The sequence below is a fragment of the Branchiostoma belcheri genome, unplaced genomic scaffold (genome assembly GCF_001625305.1).
Source record: "Branchiostoma belcheri isolate BF01 breed outbred unplaced genomic scaffold, Haploidv18h27 scaffold42, whole genome shotgun sequence".
NCBI classification, from domain to species: Eukaryota; Metazoa; Chordata; class Leptocardii; order Amphioxiformes; family Branchiostomatidae; genus Branchiostoma; species Branchiostoma belcheri.
Window position 1 is genome coordinate 175,511 of NW_017804043.1, and position 12,948 is coordinate 188,458.

At 43.0% G+C, this 12,948-nt stretch overlaps 1 protein-coding gene, 3 non-coding genes and 1 pseudogene across 4 annotated transcripts; 3 read left to right on the plus strand and 2 right to left on the minus strand.

Moving 5' to 3' along the window:
* LOC109478111 overlaps positions 1 to 2,259 on the plus strand; it is a 9,482-nt pseudogene extending 7,223 nt beyond the window's left edge.
* Positions 2,260 to 6,316: 4,057 nt separating this feature from the next.
* LOC109478122 (proteasome subunit beta type-3) lies at positions 6,317 to 10,550 on the minus strand. Its single transcript, XM_019779611.1, has 6 exons — positions 10,346 to 10,550; positions 9,407 to 9,591; positions 8,590 to 8,697; positions 7,633 to 7,810; positions 7,076 to 7,170; positions 6,317 to 6,537 (listed from the first exon to the last, which is right to left on the minus strand). The coding sequence occupies exons 1-6, from the start codon at positions 10,346 to 10,348 to the stop codon at positions 6,489 to 6,491; spliced, it is 618 nt and encodes a 205-aa protein (XP_019635170.1). The 5' UTR covers positions 10,349 to 10,550; the 3' UTR covers positions 6,317 to 6,488.
* Positions 10,551 to 11,751: 1,201 nt separating this feature from the next.
* Trnap-ugg lies at positions 11,752 to 11,823 on the plus strand. Its single transcript has one exon. It is a non-coding gene; the product is annotated as a tRNA-Pro (tRNA).
* Positions 11,824 to 11,986: 163 nt separating this feature from the next.
* Positions 11,987 to 12,058, minus strand: Trnap-cgg. Its single transcript has one exon. It is a non-coding gene; the product is annotated as a tRNA-Pro (tRNA).
* Positions 12,059 to 12,308: 250 nt separating this feature from the next.
* On the plus strand, positions 12,309 to 12,382 carry Trnat-agu. The gene has a single exon. It is a non-coding gene; the product is annotated as a tRNA-Thr (tRNA).
* Positions 12,383 to 12,948: the final 566 nt, after the last annotated feature.

Here is a 12,948-nt window from a genome sequence, read left to right on the forward strand (position 1 = left end):
GTAGCGGTATTCAATTTCAGAGGGTCCACGGACACTGGTTGATAGCTTGTTGGTATAAGCACTTAACGTCAGATGGATAGGTTTCCTTTTAAGTGAAAAGTTTATTGCAAATTCGTGCCCGGAGGCTAATTGCTTCATAAGACTTGTTACTCTCGTTTTTTTCCTCAGGACTTAGAAGACCACCGCCGCCTGGGGAGCGTACCGGAGCACCTGCGGCCCAAGACGGTGTCCAACACGGCGTTGGAAGCCGGACTGTTCGGGCTGCAGGACAAGTGGGAGCGGTTCCACCAGGACCTGGCCGTCAAGCTGAGGGACGCGCAGATAGAACACTACCACACGCTCATAGGCAGGGCGGAGGACCGCATCCTAGGGTAAGGAAAGACTAGTCTGTAAGAAAATGTCATAGTTTTGGACTCTGTACGCTTGCTACATGTATTACCGCACAGATAGAGCACTACCACACGCTCATAGGCAGGGCGGAGGACCGCATCCTAGGGTAAGGGTGTGGGCTCATGCATATTGTGACTTTTATTACGCAACAATGTACAAGGTACAAAGTATGGCAGAAATGAGAGAACAAGTCTAACAAATCAGTCTACGTAGTACAATAGTAGGTGATATGGGATGAAAAGGCGCTTATACAGTCATTAAAAGAATTTCTTACGTTTAGACATTCTTTAAAATACTGTCCTATATTCACAATGTATGGATTGTCAAAAGTCAACAAGTATCTGAATTTGCTAGATGAATTCATGGCGAGAAATTCTGGTATAGAAGTTGATATAGTTGCATATAATGAATTACGTATATCAGAATATTTGGGACAAACAATCAAAAAGTGGTATTCGTCTTCTATTAATTCTGGACAGAATGGACAAATGATGTCGTAGTTTGGGCTCAAGGCAAACCTCTACCAGGCTTCAGAAGCCGCTGTAAAGAATAGAAATTGAGCAAATGGCTAGATAACATATCGGGGGAGGTGGCCCGCTTAAGACGTACAGTTTGCCGCTCTCCAACTTTCCCGGCATGTTATCTGTCTATTTCTGTACTCTTTCCATGGCCAGCCGCTTCTGAAGCCTGGCAGAGGCTAGCTCTAAGACGACGACTACTTTGATGGAGCCACTTATTCAAAAGCCAGAAAACAATGACAAATTATACGATCAATTTATAAACATAATCATTGACATCATTGAAAATATTAAATGTTGTCAACCAATATAGCCGTTTGTGCTCTGCACACGTGTAGAAAACAGTCGACAAGCTTACAAATTGTGTGACAGGCTGAATAAAAGTTCTAAACGGGAACCATGCGGCTCCAGATGTCTTACTGAGGGACGACTGCGTGTGCAAGATGTCGGTAGCTTGAGGAATGAATCCCCTCTACTATATTATAAAGCTTACAAATGAGTTTACAACATTGTCCTGAAATTTTGTCTGTTTGTTCATTTTTCAATCCGGCAGCATCAAAGTGGAGCTTGTTCAGGAGCTGAGCGAGTTCGTGCGAGACCCCGTCCTGCGGGAAGACTCCGTCAAACTGGCGTACATCAAGCTGGACAACATCGTCAACAAGCCGCGCAAACCCAAGCCGGCCTCCCCACAGGTCACCCGCAAAGTCAAGTCCGCTAACACCACGCCGCGGAACTCCCCACAACTGGCCAGGAAGAACACCCCCACCCCACCCGCCTCTCCACTCCTCCCCCGGCGCACCCTATCCCCCCTCCCCCCCAGCCATGTCCCCTCCCCCCTCCCCGCAACTCCCCCGCAGAAGCCCCGCCATGTTTCGTTCCCAGAACGACCAGGGAGCGCTCACCATCCCACGGGCACGGGGGTCACCCGAGGGGAGCCCCACGCTCTCCCGGCGCCCCTCCCCCGAGGCCGGCATGTCCCCACCTCCACGGGGTGGCCCCTGGGGGCTGATGCAGCAGGTCGCCGCGCGCGCCCGACCCAGGGTTAACGCCGGTCACCTGCAGTTCCTACCCTTCAACATGTTCTAAACACAGTTTAACTTGAACTTGACTTATTCCTCAAACTAACCGACCGTCTACTAGACTTCGGTGTGATAGATGTCGGTTAGCTTGAGGAATGAGTCCACTCTGCTTTTTGACTAAAAACAGTTGGACAACAAAACACAGACTCCAAAAGCGTTTCGACGAGCAGCTTTACAGCACCCTACACACACCCTTTCCCTTCCCCAACCCCCTCCATGTAATGTCAGTAGAAAACGGTAGTTTTGAGTAGCTAGCCTCTACCAGGCTTCGTTAGGCGGTTGGAAAGATTAGAGATCGGTCAAATAGAGAGATAGCATGCCAGGGGAGTTGGTCCGGTAGAGAGTACAGTTTACCGCAAACTGTTCTCTCCAGCAGATCAACTCCACTGGCATGCTATCTCTGGCCGATTTCTACTCTTTCCAGCCGCCTCCCGAAGCCTGGTAGAGGCTATTGAGTAGGCACCTGCTAGGGTGACGGACGTTTGGCCCACGGGTGGGGCCCGGAGTCCCTTCCCCGGGGGCCGGGGTGGGGCGGTGGCCGGCAGCAGCGTCCGGCGGGCCCCCGGAGAACACGCTCGACGGGAGCCCGTACGGGCACGACAGAACGGTCTCAGGAGGTACGGAGCATGCGCAAGGGCATGCGCAGACGTATTGGAAGGACACAGGCGAGTGAGAATATTTGAGGGGCCGGTGCGCCCCCGACATCAGCAAGATCATTCTTGGCGAAGAGAAAGAAATGGAAGGCGAGATATCCAGCGTTAAATCCGCGCGGACACCGATTGAGGCAAACTTCGGAGGAAAAACTTGTCAGTACGTTCGGACAGTGAGCTTTGGGAACGAGAGGTTTTCAGTACGAGTTCGAATCTAGTCACGTGACATCGTAACTGTCGACGTCTCCAGCCGACAACCCTGGGAACGAGACCTAGGCGAGCCTAGGCTGGACTGGGCTGTTCCGAACATCGAGAGAAAAACTGAGTGTCTGGGAAAAATTTTAGGACTGAGTTTCGCGCGGACAACATACGCCCAGGATACGTAAAGTCCGATATATGCTGCACACACAAGGGCTTAGTAAGCCTGTATATAAGGTGCATTACGTACCGAGCTGTTTTTTAACACAGCTAAACCATTGCGTAGGTGAAAAACTGATAGTGCAATACAGAGAGCCTATAGATTTGGGGCGAAGAGAAGTGGTCAGAACTATTAAAAAACTGCGTTTTCGGAGTGAGAGTTTTTACTATGGCGAATGAGAGCCCCACCCGTATATTTATATGACAGCTATGTGATCACATATCTGGTATATATCGTACTTTTTCCACCCACGTGACGCCTGTTTTATACGCGGTTGTATAATTCCTACGAGCCGGTCCGTTACCTTTAGCTGTTCACTGAAAAAACGACAATAAATCCCAACTTTAGAACCCTAATTATTGTCTGGTGTTTATTCTGTCTATCTTCTTTTTAAACCATGTTAATTGAGTATATGTTGTATTATCTTATATCTTAAGTCATTATGAAGCAAGTTTAAACTGTAATTTCCATCACAAGAAATTGGACTTGACTTGACAAAGACATGGATCGAGTTGTACTGTCTAAAATTTGGGCAAGTCTAATTTCTTGTAGTGTTAGAAATTACAGTTTAAACTTTCTTCATATTGTATTTATCTTGTTTGTGACGATCTCGCCTTTTTCCAGCATTTTGTGGGCTACATTTTTGTTCGTTCCGTTTTTACTACACCGCCCAACATCTGTATGTATGGTGTGTATTACTATTAGTATGCATGGCTGGTATAACCACCGTTCAGCGTAACACACTAGCTTCATTTGGCTTCGCAGGCATCTGCTTAAAGATTAAGCCTAGAGCACTTCTTCCCAAGCCCCAATTATTTCCTACCATGTCCACATTTAATGTCCAGCAGATTCCAGGGTGGCATAAGACAGTATCAAATTGGCCAGGCAGTATCCATTGGCCAGAGGGTCCAATACACCAGCCAATGGATACTGCCTGGCCAATTTGATACTGTCTTTTGCCACCGTAGGACCTGCCTCGAGATTAGTCCACATTATCTAGTGGCAATTACGTCCCGGTATCGCGTCTCCCCGTCCCGTGCGCCCTCTGGGCCCGGCTACTGACATATAAACGCCGGGCGAGTCGGTATAATTGGCGGCGAGGTTCCAGCTGGCTTCACCGATAACATTCTTGTCGGACGTGACAGCTTGGCTCTGGCCTGTCAGCAGCAGTTTGTAGCCCAGTCAGGTTTAATTTGAGGAAGCATCTGTCTGAAAAGAAGGTTCCAAAGCTATAGGCGCGAAGTGGGGTTTTCAGTCGTATTTCATTTCTTAGTATGCTTAGTGGTCACTAGTAATATACGCAATAGACATTAATATATAGCTAGCTGCCACCGTGCCGAATGGCGGTTATACCGGCTATAACGAAAAGACCACAAAACCATTTTTATGAATCGTTTAAATTGCAATTGTTTAAATTACCATTTTTTGCGTGTAGGAAATTGTATAATTTCTTGTCCCTTTTATCACCATTATCATTGGCGATTATATCATGCCCCAAAGTGTTACAGGTGCATCGTGATGTAGCAGATACCAAAATCCATACATACAAAATACTAAGTAACGTTACATGTACAAGCCAGTTTCAGTCGAGTAGTGCCTTTCTATGTTTATGCCAAGAGAGCATGAAAATAACTTCAATTCTCTAGCAACCTTTTTTGGGTCCATAGCCCTACTAAAAACTAACTGATTGTTCAATATCTCATGGTGGCATTGGCATGGTTCCTTTGTAAATGACGGGGACAATAAACATTGCATCTGAGGTTATGCCAGATGCCTCTGTTCCTGTTTTTACCTTGTCATGTCTTTGTAACTACATAGGACAAGAGATATTTTGATAAACATGCCCCCGATCTGTCATACCAAAACTGGATTATATAGTTATGAATAGTTCCGTAAATAATCAAAACAATGTTGTTTACAAGGGAGGGTACTGTCTAAACATTTATGATACTTCTAAATAATGGGATACTATAGCTAGTACCACGAATCAGTATATAATCTTGTATATAAGGTTCTTACATGTACCGTATGACAGGTGCCGTATGTCGTACAGAGCAAAATGTTGTATAGGAGTCCGAAGCCCCGTCCCATCATGTTTACATTCCCACGGTATCATGACATCGGGAGGCGATTTTGTCCCGCTATGCCGCATATGTGGGGCAGTTATAGTCTCTACCAGACTACTCGGGCTGCTAAAAATAATAAAACTGGTAGGAGGAATTAGACTGGCATTCTTAAAAGTTAATACTATCAACAGCGACTCTACGCAACTCTATGACTGGCCAATTCTTTTTGCTAAATTCAGTTAGCAAATGTTCTCTCAACGGACAAACTCTCTTATCTCTATTTGGCCGATTTCTACTCTTTCCAGCCGCCTCCCCAAGCCTGGTAGAGGCTAAAATTCAGTACCCTATGACACGCATGTGGTCGATTTCTATTACTTTTTAGCTACCCTAAGGAGTCTGGTTCGAGGCTAGGCCGTCGGGGCCAGACCCAAAAGGACATTGATATCAACACGGCAGGCAGAGGTCATCACAAAAACTTACCTTTGGTCCGTTAGTAAAACGGGCTGTCACTAGTTTCACCTGTACAGGTCCGGTTCTGTCCGGAAAGTTTTGCTGCAGTACCAAGGGAAGCCAGCAGGGGGGGCCAAAATCTAACCATTTCCAGTTTTCGCCACTCTTCCAACATGCCAAGTATGAAACCAATCCATCCAGCCGTTCTTGAGTTATTTTGTTGACTAACAGACGGACAAACGCAACTGAAAATATAACCTCCATGACATGTCATGGAGGTAATAATAATGTTGAACAATAACATTCGCCTCACCATCTCGACCAAAAACACGTAATTTCATGTAGTGCTTCCACGATGTTAGGTATGGTCCCTGTGATTTAACCAACATGACAGTGGGGACCCCTAGCTGTTGAAGCCATCATTACAGGCCAATAGTGCTGATATCTGATGGCTCGTCGTAGAAAAAGGAGGCATTGTTTTGGTATGTCTTTTGTGTGTTTCATTTGCAGAATGTAGAAATATAACCCAAGTGTTTTACATGATAGGAATGCAATACATGTGTCACATGTGTATACAGTCTGGTCATGCAAATTGTGGGTGTTACATCACAAGGCAGTTTATCAGTTATACATGTATGAACCACCAACCAACCAACCAACCAACCAACCAACCAACCAACCAACCAACCAACCAACCAACCAACCAACCAACCAACCAACCAACCAACCAACCAACAAAAACTTGAATCTACCGGTATGTCTCTCATTTATTCCATTACATCAGTACATCTCATCAATACAGTGCAAAGACATCAAATGTCAACGAAGTTGCCAACAGTTTCATCAGTTTCTGTACGTTTTTGTTCTACTATTAAGTGCAACTAAGTTCAGGAACAGTTTACGTAAGAAAAGTCTAACTAGTCCATCCTTCCTTTCAGTGTTCTGGTTGTCACCTTGTCCTTTTCTCTGAAAGATCAAAAACAAGTGTTAATGTACATACAAGAGCAAACCAAAAGTAATTTTACATAAAAAAATTAACAAATCACTCGAAGCTAAGTTATATTCCTACAAGGAATTGTAGTTGGGGACTTCGGACACACAAACAATTATGTGTTCAGAAAAAATATTCTTGTATTGCTTTGTGCTGTAACCACACAAACCAAATACATACTGAGAAATGTTGAGGACATGAGACTTAAAATGCTGCTCATACATCCTTTAGTTTTCACAACATACCGTTAAATACATGTAGTTAGAAGAAAATTGGTCACACCATGTAAAAGAAATACTACACAATATCGGTTACTTTTTAGTATTCTTTCTCATAGACATTAAAACTTAAGAACTTCTGAAGCCTTGCTTATTTAACTTTCAGCCTTCTAACGTAGCCATTTCAGATTTGGCACCAAATTTGTGCTTGCTATAGGGTAAGACAATAGGGAGAAGGTATGAGAAGGTATATAATAATGATAGAGGTGTCTGAGATTTTGTGTGTCATACTTACATGACATGTACCACAGCCCCCCATCCAGACACGGCATCTCTGTCCACAGCATTAAGAAGGGCCTGAGAGATCGTCTCAAACAAGTCGTCTGGCTCCTACAAACATGGGAAAGATAGTAATGGATCAATTGTTATAATAGTAATCGCATAGCCACAGGACAGTTCAGCCATAGCCGGAGCATTGGGATTATACCATGGTCAATACTGACTGAAGGCCATATACCAATTTGCATATTGCTAGTTGTCAACAAAATTGTGCTTTCAGCAAAATATATAACATAAAGTGTTTGTTTTTTTACTAAAAAATAAAAGAATTTCTTTAGTAACTGCAAGTAAGAAATGTAGCATTAAATTTTGGGCCAATGTTTCACCACTCAGCATCAGGTGTTACATCATGGACTCTGAGCTAGAAAAGGTTTATCAGCTCGACAATTTTGTGTCCTTTTCAGGGGCCCACAAAAAAAAAAGGCTAGGGTCGGCAGATTTTTCTAGGGTCAGTTGGGAAACAGGAAACACAACACCAGGCCTAACAGTGATAGGCAGTCAGTATAAGCTCACCAGGTTTGGTTCCCAGAGAGATTCGCACATCCCATACATCTGTTCCGAGCACGTCCCGCTCACGACAAAATCCTCCGTCACCATGGGACAACCAATCAGGTCACAGGACGCGATGAAGGGTTCAAAGGTCTTGGGGTCCAGGCCGGCTATGACTGGTTCTACAAAATATGGTCCAAACCTGGAACAAAAGTGTAACAGCACAGGGTTGGACAAGTTTTCAAAAATCCACTTGCCCTATTGGGCAAGTACATGGACATCTCCACTTGCCCGAACCAACTTTTCACTTGCCCAAAATAAATGACATTTTTATATGCATTTTCACTACCAGCAAGAAAACTATTTTCATTTTAGAGTTATCAAAATAAGGTGGTTTGAGACTTAATATAATATCATTATGGCCAAATCATGAGTAATTTTGCTCCAAACACCATAGCGGGTATACTTCGCATCCCAAAAATTTACTTTCCCAATCGGGCAAGTACAGGGGGATATTCACTTGCCCGAACAGTACTTTTACTTGCCCTGGGCAAGTGGGCAATGGGACTTGTCCAACCCTGCAGCATAAACAATTTATGAAGATTCTAATAAATGAAATAAGAAAATAGAAGATTTGTAATCGCCATCTTCCAGAATTTCCCCATGTCGACCACTTATTCCTGTTGTTTCTTTCACTCACTCACTCGCTCACTCACTCACCCACTCCCACTCACTCTCTCATACACACTCACCACACACTCGCGCACTCTCTCACTCACTCACTCACTCACACCCACTTACCTACCCACCCACCCACCCATTCACTTACTCACACTTTAACTCACTCCTCACTCACTCATGCATTCACTCACTCACTCACTCACTCATTTAATGTTTCACCAGTTTTAGCTATAGGTACATGTAACCAGATCATGGATTAATACACAAGTGACATCTAGAAGTAGTATAGGATGCCCAAACCTTCTCTCATACAGCAGGTTGGAGACCATGGACAGGAAGGTCTTAGGTTTGACCTGCCGCGCTTCCCGTAACTCGTACAGGTTCAGTCGGAACTTCATACGGTTCGCACTGGGGGAAAATACAACAGGTAAAATTATATCAGGTATCATCAGCAATTTGTCATATCACATAAAATCCATACAAAACTGAAAGTTCTGCTGCAGTACTATTACAAGCTGCCTGCGGGCCTAACATTTAATCATTTCGAGGTCTCATCAAGACCTACCCACCTACTAAATATGAAGTCAATCCATTTAAGCCTTCTCAAGTTATGCTGTTGACAGACATACACATGAACGCCTATGAAAACAACCTTCTTGGCGAAGGTTATAACAAAATGAACTCCAAAAGAAACCAAGGCTAGATGCAGAAAAAGTGCTTTCACATAGTATGAAGTCAGTCCAATTCTACTATAAATGGCTCTGCTCCAAAATACTAGTATAGTAAACCTACTAGCCTCCGTAGCAGGCTTATAGAACTGGGGGTTTGGTGTTCTTCGGCTGTTTTCTGATTAGCCTCCGTAGCAGGCTTAAAGAACTGGGGGTTTGGTGGTCTTCGGCTGTTTTCTGATTAGCCTCCGTAGCAGGCTTATAGAACTGGGGGTTTGGTGGTCTTCGGCTGTTTTCTGATCAGCCCAGTTCTAAAAAAAGGGGGGGTAATTCTACCAGGCCGGCTATGTTGTCTATATGCAATCAGAAAATAGCACATAAAAGCTCTCAAAGGCCATGAAGACCCCAAAACCCCCAGTTTTTGGCATGCTATGGAGGCTAAAACCTACACTGTCTGTACATCTGTAGCGAGCCCAGGTAAACCCAGGAACAGTCTGTCTCCCATCTGGAACACCTTCTGGAAGTCCATGGACACGGTCTGGGCCTGCACGCCGAACCGACGGTCTGCTGCTATGGCAACGCAGTCCTTGCCAACCATCGCGATGATGGCGGCGCCGTTGTAGGACATAATAGACTGGGAAGGAGACAAAGGGAATAATTAGTACATGTATCACAAGGGAGAAAAGAGTCCTATGCATCCTCACACCTAAGTAGAAGGCTTCTTTTGCAAGAGGGCGCAAACAAATCATGTTTAAAGTATTACATACAATTGTAGTTAAAATTGTAGTGACACCTTCATCAAGTTCTTGTACCTACTATAAAAGTTGTGTCATTACATATGTGATTCATCAGTTATGTGACTTATGTATCTACTATACATATACAGACTGCATAGTTGATACTGATTATTCTATCAGTTCAAATGACAATATACACAAGTGCATGTCTAATTTGACACAATTTATATTGCAAAATGGCAAGTCACTTGCTGCAAAACTGTCTTTCTTGGAGCTAAAGGGCCGTTTTTTAAGTACTTTCTGTTCACAATAATTCTACACATGAAGTAAAAACGCAAAGGTGACTAAAAACAGCCCTAAACTTTTAGTGGTAACGTTACAAAGCAGAAACGAGACGTAATTTTCATGATAATTTGCCCCCCTCCCCCATTTTTTGTTCAACCCTCACATCCAAAACAAGAGCTGCCGTTGACATACAACAAAATATCAACACTATCAAGACACAGATGCATTGCCAGCAGTATAAGCATAACAATCGCTGAAATAAAACCTGAATAGGTAGGCTCATTTTTACAAGTTTTTGTTCAAAGTAACCCATCTGACACCTGGGTTTCGACCACAAATACCGAGATATTTCGACCGATAACTTACCATTTTGGAGAAAAAGGATCAAACCAACCCCTGCTATAGAATTTGTAGGTTTGTATGGAATAAATTCTGGCTACCGAGATAGCCAAAATTCCCCCAGATGCGTCGGATGGAAAAGGTATCTCCTTCGCTCGATGATTTGCAACTTTTCTTGTTCTTTACAAAATGGCGCCTGTCTATTTTGGTGCCGCAAACCGGTGCCTCATGTCGTAAAATCCACTGCAGTTGCCGTGCAGAAGCGCTACCTGGCGATTTTATTATGAACGACATCCATCGGTTTATACCTAAATTCTGATTTAAAATCTGAATACATTTTGTAAAGTTTTCAAGCATTTGCATAAGTTTAATCTGTACATGACGCTAGATCTAGACCCAAAAATAATGAGTGATGAAACTTCCGGGATGGTTCTTCAGAAAGACAGCTTCAAAGCGTCCGTTTTTTTTTTCTATTTCCATATTAGGAAACAGCGAGAGTGGGGTCACTGTCTTGCCAAAAATAGCCACTGGCCCAGATCATTATCTGATCACCGAGGCTCAACACTCACTCGGTAAGTACAACGCACTCATTTTGAAATCAGGTATATAGAGCCCTCCCAATAACCATATTTCCTATGCCGTGTACATGTTACGAGTGCATATATTTGTAATAGTTATCGAGAAAACATATGTTTGGACATGTGGCTTGAAATATTACTGTATGTTGAGCCCAGTTGAATCAAATAAATTCCTTAGCTTTATTCAATACAAGGGATTTTAATATGGACAAATAGATAACATAAAAGTACAGTTATATCACGGGACTTCATATGTACAACCTAATTAAACTCGGTAGAAAAAAAGAAATACTAATTATTCCACATATCATCATGTATATCAGAATATAGTTTGCCTATAATAAACATAGAAATTTATGAGTTGTGACAAAGCCATGAGTTACAGGGATTCATTAATGGTTCAGTGTTCTGAATTATTGAAGATACACATGGATCCTTCAACCGAATATCTATTGGTCTCTGCCCTGACTGGTCTGGGCCCTGAGACCATGACTTGATTGGTAGGTTTAGCGAAAAGATAACAGCCCCTCAACTGAATAAACACCACAGGGTCCTAGTATACACAAGTCAATGTTATCTGATTGGGGTTTGAGTGGGGCACTACGTATATATCGTCGGGGTTATCAATGAGCATCAACTATAAGGGCCACTAAACTCTGCAGATTTAGTTTGTCTAAAGCAAGCCTTTCAGATGAAAACATTGAGGATCATTGAGGTAATTTCTTTAATGGTATACTTTAACCTATAAGCTCCTTGCTCATATGTAGTTGAAACTTCCTTGATCTATAATCATGCGTCTCCAATCGAATTAAATGTCTGTTTATGTATCCATTTTCCTGTGTTTTAGATCCACGTGGCCTGTTGGTCTAGGGGTATGATTCTCGCTTTGGGTGCGAGAGGTCCCGGGTTCGAATCCCGGACAGGCCCTTGTTTTGTGAAATGGTTTTCTAAAGTTACTACATATATACTAAAATACGTATTGAAAATTTATCTAAAATAATTGTTTCGTAACTAATAGTTAATGATATATAAGTATACATTTTATACTTATTTGTTTCTTATTTATTCTAAAAATGGCGGCCAAAAAAGAGGGCCTGTCCGGGATTCGAACCCGGGACCACTCGCACCCGAAGCGAGTATCATACCTCTAGACCAACAGGCCGATGAAACATTAAACCGAAAAACAGAAAGAAATGGTCAAAGTCAATGGATACTAGCATATTGTTATAGACAGTGTTTTTGGAGTTTCTTAATTTCATTTCATATGTTCTTTGGTGAAAAAGTAGAACTGAATCATATTTTATGCGAATAAAGCAAAATAAGGGAAAACGTCTACTGCTTTTATCAACTATCCATAATAAAAAAAAGTCGCAATACAGAACAAGCTAGCAATTATAAACGAGACTCTATCAGCCGCCATAGCTCAGTTGGTTAGAGCGCTGGTCTAGTAAACCAGAGGTCATGAGTTCAAATCTCATTGGTGGCTACTTCCATAAATTTTATGATTTCGTTTTCCAGGTGGCTTTTTATCTTCAAATGTAGCTTATGCTCAACTATAAGCCTGAACTCCTTGCTTGCATTTCTGCTGTCAAACGGTTAATTACGTTTCTTCTTTTGATTTCGATATCTATTTTTTTTCGTACAATTTTATTTGTATGCCCACCAGACCAGAAATACTTGTCATTACACCTCGTCCGCACAAACATTTATATCGCCAGCTGCAGGCTCTTTTTGTGCCAAGTGCACTCCACTGCCAAGTCCATGTCTTATTTCTGCAACTGTAGACGATGTTTTTCGTTTTGCAAAAGGCTAGGCGAAAACAGGCTCGTTACTCAAAAGTTACAACGGCATACCCTGTATGTTACAACGAACCAGATGTCTGTGATAGCTGAAATACGTTGTCTGCTCAGTATGTAGCCTGGTATCCAGTCTTACGTGGTAGGGGCAGCTGGTTTTCCTTGGGGTTGTAGGAGCTCTTTCCCACCCGCTAGGTTTCCCGGTGGGTATTTCACGACAGATAGTTCGTGTTGGGGCATATCAAATCCCCAAGCA